This window comes from Bactrocera neohumeralis, chromosome 3, assembly GCF_024586455.1.
Source record: "Bactrocera neohumeralis isolate Rockhampton chromosome 3, APGP_CSIRO_Bneo_wtdbg2-racon-allhic-juicebox.fasta_v2, whole genome shotgun sequence".
Classification (NCBI taxonomy): Eukaryota; Metazoa; Arthropoda; class Insecta; order Diptera; family Tephritidae; genus Bactrocera; species Bactrocera neohumeralis.
Window position 1 is genome coordinate 24,285,831 of NC_065920.1, and position 14,124 is coordinate 24,299,954.

The 14,124-nt window shown below is 38.6% G+C and overlaps 2 protein-coding genes across 2 annotated transcripts in view; one reads left to right on the plus strand and one right to left on the minus strand.

Moving 5' to 3' along the window:
- Nucleotides 1-75: 75 nt before the first annotated feature.
- On the plus strand, nucleotides 76-4,063 carry LOC126752373 (kelch-like protein 1). The gene is made up of 8 exons (XM_050463117.1): nucleotides 76-207; nucleotides 1,611-1,724; nucleotides 1,789-2,146; nucleotides 2,211-2,570; nucleotides 2,652-2,965; nucleotides 3,373-3,577; nucleotides 3,636-3,737; nucleotides 3,794-4,063. Exons 1-8 carry the CDS (start codon nucleotides 197-199, stop codon nucleotides 4,001-4,003), a joined length of 1,674 nt encoding a protein of 557 aa, XP_050319074.1. The 5' UTR covers nucleotides 76-196; the 3' UTR covers nucleotides 4,004-4,063.
- Nucleotides 4,064-5,463: 1,400 nt separating this feature from the next.
- The window catches only part of LOC126752755 (protein O-mannosyl-transferase TMTC2), a 269,008-nt gene continuing 260,347 nt past the window's right edge, over nucleotides 5,464-14,124 (minus strand). The window contains exons 7-11 of the mRNA XM_050463721.1: nucleotides 9,652-9,737; nucleotides 9,039-9,427; nucleotides 8,843-8,927; nucleotides 8,506-8,663; nucleotides 5,464-6,735 (exon numbers count right to left, since the gene is read on the minus strand). Coding sequence (XP_050319678.1) covers nucleotides 6,559-6,735; nucleotides 8,506-8,663; nucleotides 8,843-8,927; nucleotides 9,039-9,427; nucleotides 9,652-9,737 — 895 coding nt within the window. The 3' untranslated portion in view covers nucleotides 5,464-6,558. The remainder of the gene's footprint in view (nucleotides 6,736-8,505; nucleotides 8,664-8,842; nucleotides 8,928-9,038; nucleotides 9,428-9,651; nucleotides 9,738-14,124) is intronic.

A 14,124-nucleotide genomic window follows, 5' to 3' on the forward strand; every position in this document is an offset into this window, starting at 1 on the left:
CCTCATCAACACAGAGACATGAATGTTATATTTGCGAGAGCGCAAAATGGTCTCTTTTCTCTGCTATCGTTGTACTTAGTAGCTCGGATGTAGAAAAATGTTTTAGCTGGAGTATTGTGTGACTAGCTAAGCGATTCAATAGTTCAGTTGTCTTTAATTTGTGCTGTGACGAGTGTGCTTACATTTCTTCATTACTATGTATATATCGTATGTATTAACACAAAATTAATATATGTTAATGTTAAAATATCGAAAATCATAAGCATTATTCATTTCGAAAATTGTTTCTACACTTTATTGTAATATAACGGGAATTATACCAACGTTTTGAATAACTGCGTACAGTTGGAAAGCAAGTAGAACAACCAGAATACTACTTTTGCACATTCATAAAATGCATTCTATGCCGATATTTTCAATATTTATTAAGTTGGTATAACCCCGAATCCGCCGTGACTTTAACCTATTATTTCTGCCGTTTGCATAAGCATCCTTTGTAAGATGTTTGCATTTGAAGTTCAACATTTTCAAAAGCAATAAATGCGATTTCTTTAAGTTCAATAAATTTTAAATACATACAGACATATGTACATATATGCAATTATAAATTAGTATAACTGTAATGAAACAATCTACACTGAAATATGTGAAAACGGTACTTCCATTGTGCGCGTGATGGGTAGTAAAGTCAAATCCGATTTTACTTGAGTTTTACAAGTTTTTATTTTCAGAAGTCGACCAAGCATCGAATCTTGACATTCGGTTTTACAGTTAAGTGATTAATTTTTAAGTTCAACATACGAGCACAAGAAACCTCGCGATCAAAATGCAAATCTAAATATTTATTGATTATTTCTACTAAAATTTGATTTTTGGTCAATATATTTATTAAAACGGCAACTAGTGCCTTGTGGATTTTTTTTTTAAAGTAAAGAATGCCTCAAGTTCAAAGTGTGACGGATGTGGAAAATAACTGAAATATAATAATTTATTACCAGATTACCAATTAAATACTCCTAATCAAAATCGATCAAAACCAGTGAGTGAGAAGGACAGACTCCGACGACGGAAGAATAACAGTTTAACAAATTACAGAAATCTATAATTTTTCTTTGCTCTTTTCTTTGTTTTCTTATTGTTGTCAGTAATTTTATTATGCAGTCGAAATGTCATCGATTACTTCGCTCGGTTAATCGATTCTTGAAATCGAAAACTAAAAACTCGAGAATTGTTATTCAATATAAATCGAGAAATAGTAAACCAAAAATTGTTTAATTTAAAAATTTTATAAAGAAATTGAGTAAAGCATTTGAGTTTAGAATTTGGGAGATTTTCAGTGAATTAAAAAAAAAAAATATTCACATCATTTCCCTCAATTTCATTCAAATATCACACATATTGATCGCAAAATCCATTCAAAGTCGTCTGAAAGTTGGGAAATCACTTTATCGGAAACATTTGAGCTGGAGGAAGGTTCCAATATCGGAAGGTTGCATTAAGCTATAAACTATAAGTTTACTTGTTCTACTTGATAACTTGAAAGCAAAAGTCGAGTTGAATTTAATTATTTAAAACATTTTATTCCATATTGTTTTTTTTTATTATAAAAGGAAGAAAAATTCATCATCAAACTTCATAGAGAAATTAATGGCGAAAATATTTAGCCGCTACAACAAACAGTCTCTAATCGATGTGACATTTAAAGTATCAAACCCAACGGCTGTGTAAGTATTACTTTCACCTCATAAAATGATTTCGATTAATATTTATAATTTTTGGACTTCACAGTGTACCCGCGCATCGTTTGATGCTCGCAGCAGCGAGTCCCTACTTCGAGAACCTTTTCAAAGGCGATCAAGGCAATAATCCCGACATCGAGATAAATGATATCGATAGCGATATTTTTAAGGGTCTAATAACCTTTTGTTACACCGGAGAGGCCCTCATTACCGTTAACAATGTCGGTGCCATGCTAAAGGGGGCACTCATTTTGCAATTGGATGATGTCACGAATAGTTGTGTGGACTGGATTATGACAAATATTAGTGAATACACATTGCAGGCTGCTTACACGCTCCAGCGAGAAACGCAGTGTGAACGGCTTAAGGAAAAACTCATCGAATATGAAATAAAAAACTTCATGGAGGTGAGTATAATGCCTCGCAATATCGGTACTTGTGTAATCGACATTCTGTTTCTAATAATACTAGATCAGTCGACTGGATGAGTTTCTGAGTTTTGATGTAGAAAAATTGCAACGTATTCTGGAATCTGACAATTTGAATATAACTCGTGAGGAAGATGCCTACGATGCCATAAAACGCTGGTTCAATTACGATGTTCCTGCACGTCAAGAATCACTGCCACTTTTAATAGCTTGTCTCCGGCTTACCCAATTCAATGCGGACTTTCTGTTGACACACATACAGCCGTTACCTGGTTGTGAGCTGCTGGCCCACCAGGCGATATCGTGGATCAGAGAGCCTGCAGCACGAACAAAGATAAATATGCGATTTACAGAACCACGTGCTACTTGTGAGAAAACATTGCTGGCGCTTTGCCACTCAGAGGTAAGCGCACTGCGGCTAATATTCAAAAATTATAATCTTAAATTCTAAATATATATAAAATTAAAAATACTTTTGGATTAGATGAATCCCAGGGTGCTGCAATATAACAAAGCTGAGGATAAGTGGCACGAATATGCGAGTTTAGAAATCGATTACACGCATTATAGGACGGTTTTAAAGGAAGATAATATATTATTTATTGGCGGTTGTAAAAGTGGTGTCTCATCCAACATCGTCCGGAGCTGGAATATACGAAATAAGACATGGCAAAATTTGTGCGTCATGAAGCAAGCAAGATGCGGACATTGTGTTGTCGAATTAGATGGTAAAATCTACGCGATTGGTGGTGTAGAGCATGGTTCAGAGGGTAAAAAGGTTTTGTCGTCGGTGGAAAGGTAAATATGTATAAATCTGTAATGGATTACCTAACGACGGCGATTGTGAGCTTTAAAAATTTCAGTTTAAGATAAGTTGCCTTAGAGTAATGTGGATGGTACACAAAACAAAGTACTTATATATTTAGGAAAGAGGATATTGAGTCAAGGCACTTGCTCCTAAGATCTCAACTGCAAAAACTTTTTAAAGTGAAATCTAGAAATGTTTTGGCGTTGCTTCGCCAAATAATTGCCTCTTGCTTTAAGTACACCCACACCATCTGACATTTCCAACGACTCCTTTAGAATACTTCAAGTTTTTAAATCAAACAATGTCTTAGTTGACGCTCATTAAGCTAACAAACGCAATGCTTTTCATATCAATTTAAATGTCATATTTGGAACTCATATTTTTGGTTTATTTCTAGATATACGCCATCCGCAGGTTGGGAGTTCGTGAACAGTTTGACTGTTGGACGATTCGATGCCAGTGCCGCGAGTTTGAATGGTAAACTTTACGTACTGGGCGGTAGAAATGTTAGTGGAGCCTTAAAACTCGTCGAAAGCTTCAATCCGGATTCGAATACTTGGACTTCTTGCGCGGATATGACAGAATGTCGCGTTTCACCTTGTGTAAGTTAGATTAAAATATTATATAATGATTGATACATTGCCAGATTTTACATTACAGGTAGCTGCACATAAGGGTCATATTTATGTTTTAGACACGAATTCTGCTAACCGTAGACAAAATGTTGAACATTATGATCCTCGGCGAAATATCTGGTCTAAGGTAAATGAAGTTGATTTTTGCTAATCGTTTGGTTTCAAACTAAATAGTTTGCGCAGATTTGTTGTTTGAATGCTGACTGGGCTCGTATTGCAGGCATGTCGTTGGACAATAAGCTGTGGTTTATTGGCCGCCCTAAATCTGACGACAGGTCAAGTGTGTCAGTCTATGACGAGGATAATGACCGTTGGGTAAAAAAGTGTTCATTACCCAATGTAGACAGATATGCTTCTTGTATTGTGCCTGTAGCCTTACTATCGTCGAAATGAATAAATAATATTATTATTTATAGTTTTTTTTGAATACATTTTCTTATGAATAATACAGTACTCTTGTAGGTTTTATTTAACACACTCTTATATCCTTGATGTTTACAGAAAAACCAGGAAAAGGTATGATGTCAGTGGTTTCTAGTTTTTTCCTTCGGAAGAGCAGCGAGGAAGACCGGAAGGGCATTCCTTGTAATTTTTTAAATCTTTCCACTAACGTTTTAAACGAATAAATAAAATATGTATGAAACATTTAAATTTATTACATAATATTTGTATGTATTGTTATATGCAGAGATTATTTATCGATTTTTGCTTACAATTGCTGTCGAAATGCAAATTGTTCTAATTTATGATGTGATGCAGTCATTGAACTCATTTAAAGTTGTTCTTTAGCGGAATTCAGCTTTTTAATAATGCCTGAGTTTATGACAAAAAATGTTTTAAAACGGCATACATATATATATGTTCCATATGCATTTATATAGTGACACGATTATACCCTAAACAAGTAAGGAGGGCTAAGTTCGGGTGCAACCGAATATTTTGTACTCTTGCAACTTGCAAGAATCAAAGCCAGCGAAATACTTTAGGGTGTAAGACCAATCATATAGAGTAAAGTCCGCCGGATGTTCGAAAATCCTAATATTATTTATATAGGGTCTAGGGCCAAGTTTTCACTCAATATTATCTGTTTTAGGTACAAAGATACACTGTTATGAGTGAAGCACGCTCTGTAATTTTTATTGAGATAATTCAAATTTTGGCCGATATGTGCGGTACATAGGCGACCAGACGCTCAAAAGTCTTTATTATTATTAAATATATTACGGCTAAAGGAAGTATTGGTCCGATTCAACCCATTTTGGACACACAAACCATACCATTATAAGAGAAGGATTATACCTTAATATCAGTTATATATGTACATATATGTATATCACACATTGACCGACATTTTCGTTCAAAAGTCGACTATAGGTACTGGGGTCTAAATATTCGGTACCTAGGAGCTAGATATCATTCGTACAAAGTTTCGATTTCGTCGGTTTTCACACTGTGTTATAAGAATGTAAGAAGAATGCCACATTCTAAATTTTGTTGAAATCGGTTGGTCGGGTCTCGAGATATGGTATTTTAGCAAAAAGTGGGCGGCTCTCTCGAGAAGTATTAATGATAGCGATTTTGAACTAAAAAAAAACACCCTAATATATATATATTTTTTTTCAATATCATACCAACAATACTCACCCGACTTTCATTTCAAGCAATTTCAAAAATCATAAATACTATTTTAATTTTGGTATATGCATTTATTGTTAATTTATATATCTCAATTTCTTTCATTTAGTCTAATATGACGTCTCTGCCACAATACTCGTACAATAGTCGCAATAATTATTCTTTGCATTACATAGTTATTATCATTTACACTCACATCCACAGCGTTTTTTGTCTCATTTTGTTATTGTTTTTTTTTTAATTTTTCTTGTTTTTTGTTTTTGTTTTAATATTACAATTAGGTTAACCGGGAGCTAACGTCTGTCACTGTTCCTTTACTTCATTACTTCCTTTACTCATCATTAACTACTATAATTACTTACATACATAACTAATGCTCAATACCAATACTTAGTGATTACCACGCCGCCATGCCGCCAATTCACTTTGCTTATTGTTAGCTGCTCGCAAATAATAATCCAATATTTATAGTCTATCATATTTACAACGGTAATTTTGTACAGTAACGCGACCAAAGCCATGTAATTGCACATAAAACGATTTTACTGCCAATTTGAACGCCGAACTTGTTTTTGTAATTACTGCGAACTCGCCCGAATGAATTGCATTACATAACAGTATTGTAGTCTCAAATTGTGGCATTAGCGCACACACATACCCAATTTAGTGAAACGAGTAACACAAAAGCCGAACATATGTTTGTTTGTATGTTTGTATGTAGTACATAGACTTGCTGACATATTGTTTTTAAATAATTTCATTTAATTTTTCTTTGTTTTTGTTGTAATTTCAATTTGAATTTTCGCCTTTTTTATACATAAATACATAATTTTTTTTACATTTGTATAAGTAGCTGTTATTTACAAGCGGCTAAACTACATTATGTACTTGTATGTAAATATGTTTTTGTATTTTACTACACGCCCGCTCTCTCTTTCACCCTCTCTCTCTTGTTTTATTTATATGTTATAACTGTATTCATTAAGTTCCTGTTTGGTTTGGTACTGGTTATTGATACTTTGTTGCATTTTCAAGTCCATTTTTATTGTTACTTATGTATGTATGTATGTATATGTATATGTAATTAATTAGTATTTAGCTTTACAAAAATATTAGAATGCTCTCTCTTAGTGTCAACAAAGGGAATGTAAACGGAAAACTTTCTTCAAAACATTTGCTTCCTGCCGCAGCCGTTTCTTACACATTTTACAAAGCGTTGTCTGCTTTACGGCGCGCGTTGTTACAGCGGCACGCCGGAGACACACTGCAGTGAGCTGCTTACCAGGCGCATGCTTGGCCGCATGCTAATGCACTCATTTGGGTTCGATGACGCCCAGTTTGGCGAGATTGCCGAGTGTTGTCGGGTCGCCAGGCTGCAAGCGTAAGGCTTCTTGGTAACTGTGGGCCGCGTGCTTGGTGCGTCCCAGCAGATGTAGTATGGCGCCCAGATTGGTGTGCGCATGCGCGTCGTTCGGACGCATCGCTACCGCCTGCAAACGAGAGAACAGCGTGGAAGAAAGTGAAAAAATTATATATTTATATATATGTGTGTGTGTGTGTATGTAATAGGTGCGCAACTAAGTTCTCGCTGTTTTTTAAGGGGTTATGTACAGTTAGAATTTTTCTCACCGATAAATATTTGTTTATAAACATTTTATAGCCGAAATTTCGGTTAAAAATCATTTTTTTTATTTTTGTAAACTGCGATTTTGTCAAAATTGCCGGACCATGAGTCATCACACGGAACAAATAATAAGCGGACGGTGCAAAATCAGGAGAGTATACAGGGTTTGTCGGGACAGTAAAAGGTCGATTTAAAAAATGTATTCAACGAATCGTTACAGCTCTTTAAAAACTTTCAAAATAGACTCCTTCTGCGTCGATGCAGCGCTGCCAGCGCGATTTCCAAGCATTGCAGGTGTCACGGAAGGCATTCCACGGAATAGCCTTGAGAGACGAGGTGCATGTTGCTTGGGTCTCCTCTGTGGAGTGACGTGTGCCACTCGGAAGATTGCCTCTTTGTCTCGGAATCATACTCAAAGATCCATGACTCGTTACCTGTGATTACGTTATTCAAAAATTGGGGGTCACTTTCACACATGTTCGAATTTTCTTGGTACACTTCCACTCGCCGCAATTTCTGGTCGTGAGTGAGCACTTTTGGGACCATCTTCGGGCACATCTTGCACATGCTCAAGTGCTCCGTCACAATGTCATGAGCCGCAGACTTTACATCTGGGCAATTAAACGAATACTTGATCGACGGTTCATCAGCGACCTCTTTCCTGCCCTCCAAAAGCGCCTGGTGTCACCGAAACACAGCACTTCTTGCTAAAGCAACATCTGGGTAAGCCTGCTTCATCATATCAAACGTCTCTGTCGCAGATTTACCGAGTTCCTGCTCTAACGAACGCTGCTTTATCGGCTTGCACCACTCACAGAAACACGTCGCTCGAAAATGTTTGCCCTGACTCTTCAGGTGCTCGGAGACAACTGACCAGCCGCTTGTTCGTTAGCTAGGAACGTCTTCTACCAAATTCAGTCGGTGCGCGCACGCTTCGAAGTCAGTCGCGGCGGAAGAAAATCATTACTTTCCGGACAAACCCTGTATCAGATAGGGTAGGACTTTCCATTTAAGCATGTACAGGCAGATTTTAATGGATTTGGCACCGTAGGGCCGGTGTGTTGTTATGATGCAGAGTTACTTTTTCGTGCCTCTCATGAGATTGAAGTCATAAGGAACCCAAGTTCCTGGTTTCTGCTTAATTTCCACCACTTATAGTCGATTTAAAATGGCTGGGCCGGTGACTTCCAATGCTGAAACAAGCTCTGTTCTAGTTTGACACGGATGCTCATCGAACAACAACTTCAATTCACCGTCTTCGAAAGTTCGTGGCATTTCTACCTCTTTGGTAGACCCTTCTGACCTCTTTGAAGCGACAAAACCAATCACGATACGTTGCTTCACTTTGAGTTTCCGATCTGCTTGAGCCGCCTAAATCTTTGATTGAAAGAAGAAAGTCAACTTTGAACATTTCTGGGAAATATTTACACAATCAAAAGTATATGTCGTATAAACAAAGTCACTAATCAGGATCAAGTTTATCACGTTTTGGGTCATCAAATCCAAATCGATCACAAACAACGGCTGGCGATAACCATTGCCAAACATTGGGAACTTAGTTGCGCACTTAATATATTATACAGTTAAATCTAGTTACAAGCGTTCTTTTGTTTTTTTCCTTAGCTAGTTGACTCACCTTGCGGTACCAGCTTTCCGCTTCCGCTTTGCGTTCGGATAGGCGCAACGCCGTGGCGGCTGCCACCACCAAGGCATAGTCGTCAGGCGCGAGCTCGGCGGCGCGTATGCGATAAAAGATCGCTTCTTCACTGCGTGATTGGGAGGTGAGGAACTCCGCTGTAGGATAGAAAAAAAGCAGATAGTTCACATTAAGCATAAGCTTGACGTATTTTTTAATGTAAGGTGTCAAAGAGTGTGTCGTAATGCATAGCGCTCTATATGAATATCTAACAACACTTAAATACTGAAGAAACAATACAAACGAAATAGTTTAAAGAAATTGCTTCAATACTAACCGTAATAGTGATGCGCGCTCGACTGCTGTGGCGCCAACTGCAAAGCGCGCTTAAACCACACTTCCGCCTCAGCGGCGCGGCTGCTCTGTAAGTACAAATAAAATACATTTATATAGAATTAACCATTGCGCGACAGTAGACAAAAAAATCGAAAATTGTCTATATATGAAATCTATGCCGCCTCACTTCCACTTACATTGCGCGCCAGCGTTATGCCGTACGAGAGATGCGCCGCCACTTGATTGGGTTGCAACTGCAGCGCCGCATAGTGATAGCGCTCCGCTTCGTTCCATTGCTGCAGGCGTCCGAAAACGTCACCGATGCGGTTATAAAGTACGTCGCGCTGATAGTACGTCGAGGGCAGCGCATGCAGCGCTTCGCGGTAAACGGCGAGCGCGCGTTGCAGCTTACCTTGCTCGGCGTAGAGCGCGCCCAGCTGCAGGTAGGACGAGATGCGTGCATTGTCATGTGCTGTGCGATCACGTACGCCGGTGCCGTGCAGCTGGGTGCCCTCCTTCAGGATTTGTGCCGCCTCGCGACATCTGCCCAGAGCGATAAGTGAGGCGCCCAAATTTAGGAATGCCACTGCGGTTATACAGAAAATAAATATTTATGTAGATTTGTTACTATGACTTCGTTAAATATTAAATAATTAATGGGAGCAAGGAAATAATGATATATGGGTGGAAGGATAAAGGGGAAAATGTCAACTATTTGGAGTTTTAAGTAGCTGGTTTTGTGGTACTAAGAGTTTTAAGAAAACAAAACTTGGAATATTTGGAAATTCAAGTTGATGTGTTATAATTTACCTGCTAAATTTGGTCGAAATTGTATCGCTTTTCGAAAGCACTCCACCGCAGCCTTGTGGTTTTGTTGATTTTGATATAAAATTCCCCTGAAAATAAGAAGAAAATGGATTGATTAGAGGGCTTGTCGAGTGCGTATACGTGCAAATCGCTAAGTCAAGAGAGTGAAAAGTTCTTAAGAGACCCATTTGATGCGCTCGCATAGAGCCAATCTACGTTGGACTTTTCTTGTCAAGCTAAAGACGAAATTAAAGGTATTTAGTTTGCATTAATATTTTAAACCAAGAGACCAACGCGATGGTCATATGTCCGAAATTCTGTTCGAAAATCATACAGCTATTGTAATCCGGAACAAAATGTTTTCTCAACTCAGTAGGCATTATGAAATACGAACTCAAACTAACAAATCGTACAATTTCGGCTAACTTAGAGATAAGTGCCGGTAAAAGGAATTCGGTCGAGTCTCAATAGCATCAAGTGAACTACTAAGGATCATGCCAAGCACCTGGGACAACTTTTGAACAGCAAACTGCGGTGGAAACTCAATGTGGGATAGAGGTTGAAAAAGGCCAGTGGTGCTCTCTAAGCATGTAAGAAGATGTTAGGACCAACATGACGCCTTTCACTTGTTCTTATGCATTGGTGAAATCGAGGAGATAAGATTTCAAGTTACAGTAAAAGACTGTGTATGAAGAAGGAGTTTACAACTTTCAACATCATGAACGTATACATAAAAAATGGCAAATGAAATGGTCACATTGATCTACTGATACCGATACTGAGGTATCTTTTAGACAGAATTTTCTGTCACTAGAAAAACGACTCAGATAGCTTACAACGTTGGAAACAAAATAAAGATGATCAACATATGTATACGTCGATTAGCAATGAAATACGTTTATAGCAGGGAGACAATAGATATGGTGGTTACGGAAAAGGGGCTGTAAATTTACTGGGTTCCAGGCCACAAAAGCTGGGTTCCTGGCCACAAAATAGCGGATGAGATTGCCAAAAGTGCCATCCACTTGGCTACCGACCGACTTTAGGAACTACGCTGACAGACAGTTCAGAGTGAGATGGAATGCCTGAGGCGATGCAGCATCTCCAGGATCATGTGCAAGGGAGCGGAAAAAACAGCCAAGATTTCTACTTACACGGTCTCGAAAATATTGCGGGACTATTGCTGGCCTCGTAACAGATAACAACTTACTGGCATCATACTCGTATACGAGCCGTATGACTATTATTAATGACACCACATGTAGAAAGTGCAGGAAAGTAGGTGTGAGAAAGGTGCTGGAATATCTTCTCTGCTTCTGTTCGGCTTTATCTAGAACTCAGTTGAGATATCTAGAAGCTTCGTAGTTCAAGGGACTAAGCATCTTGGGTCCGTATCTTGGGTCATAAACGCAATCTGACTGAAATATTTTTACTAGAACTTAGACCATTGGCAGTGATATCCTTACACATTAATTAACTCCTGCAAAAGTTTAAGTTAAGTTTAAGTTTAAATTCGCCACTTTCAGTACTGTCTACTTGATGGACGGGGCATGGACTAAGACGAGAAGGTCTTTGCTGTTCCACAAAGAAGCGGTGACAGAAGAGAGACACCGTCGCCGAGTCGAAAAGCCACCAACCAGATCGATCTTGTTGTGATAGACGGAAGACACGTCTCGCATGCTTTAGATACGCGTACGCTCAGAAGTCCTAATGTCGACTCGTACTACTATTTTGCATCAAAAAACCCACGTAAACAAACACCAGAAAGGTTAGACGTCGAGAAGCTGCAATCACAACAGACAGCCGAACGATTGACTTTGTCTCCTGCTCTCCGATAGCACTTATCAGCAACTCGGTATAAGGGAACTGCAATTCCAGCTCCTTACATACAGCTGCAAACGAAACCATTTGTTTTCGGAAAATGCGAACAAAGGGTTGATTCGATGAGGAGTGTCGTGTTGCAGTGGAGAGAAAACACAGACTAGCTACCTCACAACGTTACAATCGATCACAATAAGGACGGGATGGGACAGACATCGAGAGTTGAAGAGAGAAGCGAGTCGCATTTGAAGACAAAAAAAGAGACAAGTTGAAATACGTGAATACGAAGAGCTTGACAAGCTGGTCGAGAGATTTAATACATGATTAAAAGATGCGCCGACTAACAGAAAATTTCAAGAACTTGTAGAACCCTCTAGTGACTGTTGCCCAAATCATCAGGTGGAGAAGAACCTGGCTGTACTTGGTATCTCGAAATGGCGCCAAATTTTGAAAAGAAGAAACGAGTGGCGCGCCGATGTTAACTTGGCTATAACCGCTTAAGCGGTATTTACGACACTAAAGAAAAAGAAGTTTGGATTTAAATATGATTTAACATATCGATATGGTTTTGATATCCTCTGTGAAATAGTTCTGGGAATTTAAGTAATACTTAGGCTCCATAGTCACATAAATCAAATGAATCGAAATATAGCTTCCCTAAAGTCCTCGATGATATAACCGCTGATGGTAGCAAAGGTTTTCTACTTGCTTTGGGCAAATCCCATTGGAGAGAATATATATTTATGAGGAAGGTTCTAATAAGTGGCGTACTAAGATGAAGTCAGCGATTATTGGTGCAATTAAAGGCTGTACTTGATTTGTGGAGTCTATGTATCTAAGTATGTGGTCTCCTGTAATGGCATCAACTGATTCGTTGCTTTCATATGTAAATTGAATCTATATAGATCCACTCTCAAAAGTAGCGAGCAATGAAGTGGCGAATCGAAAGCGGCTAATAAAAATACAGTTCTTACAGAGTTCTCAGGAGTATTTTACGCTGAATTCCAAATATTATTGATCCAATAAAGTTTCAAAAATGCAGTTTTCACGATCACTCTCTGGAGTAAATATCAGCCTTAGTCAAACTTAAGCAGCAACCAGACAAAGTTTGCTCGATTTAAAACCAGCCATCTCTTGAATGGCATTGCCAGTAATGCAATACAAATCCGGTTAATTAAATCAACAAAAGTTGTGTAAAACAAAATTAGGTACACCAAACAAGCAATCTTCAATTACCGCTCAAATTAGCGCATTCAAGCAGCAATTGTTTGAATTTCGAATCATTCAAGAAAACTAGCGCAAGCAAAGAGCGCCCAACACAACTCTCTAACTCAACAATGTGCAGTTATTTACACTGATTCCTATATATACCTATATTGTGTGTGCGTGTGTTGGTATCGGGCAAATAAATACCGCCGAACACTTTTGAAGTGTGGCCACAATGCAATGAGTTGCAACCGAAAAGAAGAAGAACAAGAAGAAAAATGCCAAATAAAAAACAACAACAACAAAAAACACACAAATAAAAGCGAAAAATTCCGAGGCGCAAAGTTGTGTGTGTTTTTCGGTAGCGCCAAAGCGCGGCAAGAGTTATAGTGATTGCCGCTGATTTCGCTGAGCTGCATGAGTTAGCTGTACATGCCGCGATGCCGAGTACGGTTTAATCGCGGAGGCGCTGTTGCAAGGCTACAAGCACAACGCGCCACTAAATGCGCTGAATGCCGCTGTGTTGGCAATCACAAGCAGATTTCCATTTCAGTGAGCGGAGCGTCAGTGTAGCACCAGCGCCTGCCTGCCGCTGGAGGTTGGTGTTAGTTTGTTGTTCCTATATTGTGTTGGCTTGGCTGGCACCTTTTGCAAGTACACTTTTACATAAGCAAAGGAGCGCTAGCTGAGCGTGGCACAAAGAAAAGCTGCGCTAGACTCAACAGCAGCGAGCGTAAATGAGCAAAGGAGGCGGCGTGGGGTGAGGAGTAGTTTAAATTCACAAATAAAGGATCTTAAATTCGCAAATAAACATAAACACTGCAGCGTATAGCATCACATAGCATAGTATAACAGCGCATTTGCAAAACAAACGGACCGACGAACGGACGGACGGACGCACGGATGGAGAGTTGTGAGTGGCAAGTGTAGCAGCCAGTAGCAGCCTTGGCGGGGTAGTGAATTATTGCTTTGTTCTTGTTGTTGTTAAAGTTTATTGTTGTAGTACTTATCGTTGTCGTTGTTTTTCTTCTTGTTGTTTTCATTTTTGTTGCTATTTGTAACGTTGTTGTTCCATTTCTTTTTGTTGTTTTAATTTTTGTTGTTATTTTTATCGTTGTTGTTGTTTTCCAAACTGTCTTTGTTGATTTTTCATATTTTTGTTGTTGTTTTTCCTTCGTTTTGTTGTAATTTTTCCTTTTTATTGTTGTTTTTATATTGTTGTTGCATTTCCTAGCTTCTGTTTTTCTTGTTGTTTTTGTTTTTCGTAATTGTTTTTGTTGTTTTGTAGCTGTGCGCTTGGCAGCTTTTACTCTTCACTGTTACTTCTTTTTCACCGTTTTTTCTTTTTCTTGATTTTTCCACTTGTAATTTCCTCAAATTGTTTGTGCTAAAGAAAGAGGAATGCATCAGCCAGCAAAAGTAGAAATAAAATAGCAACTTTGTTGCTGC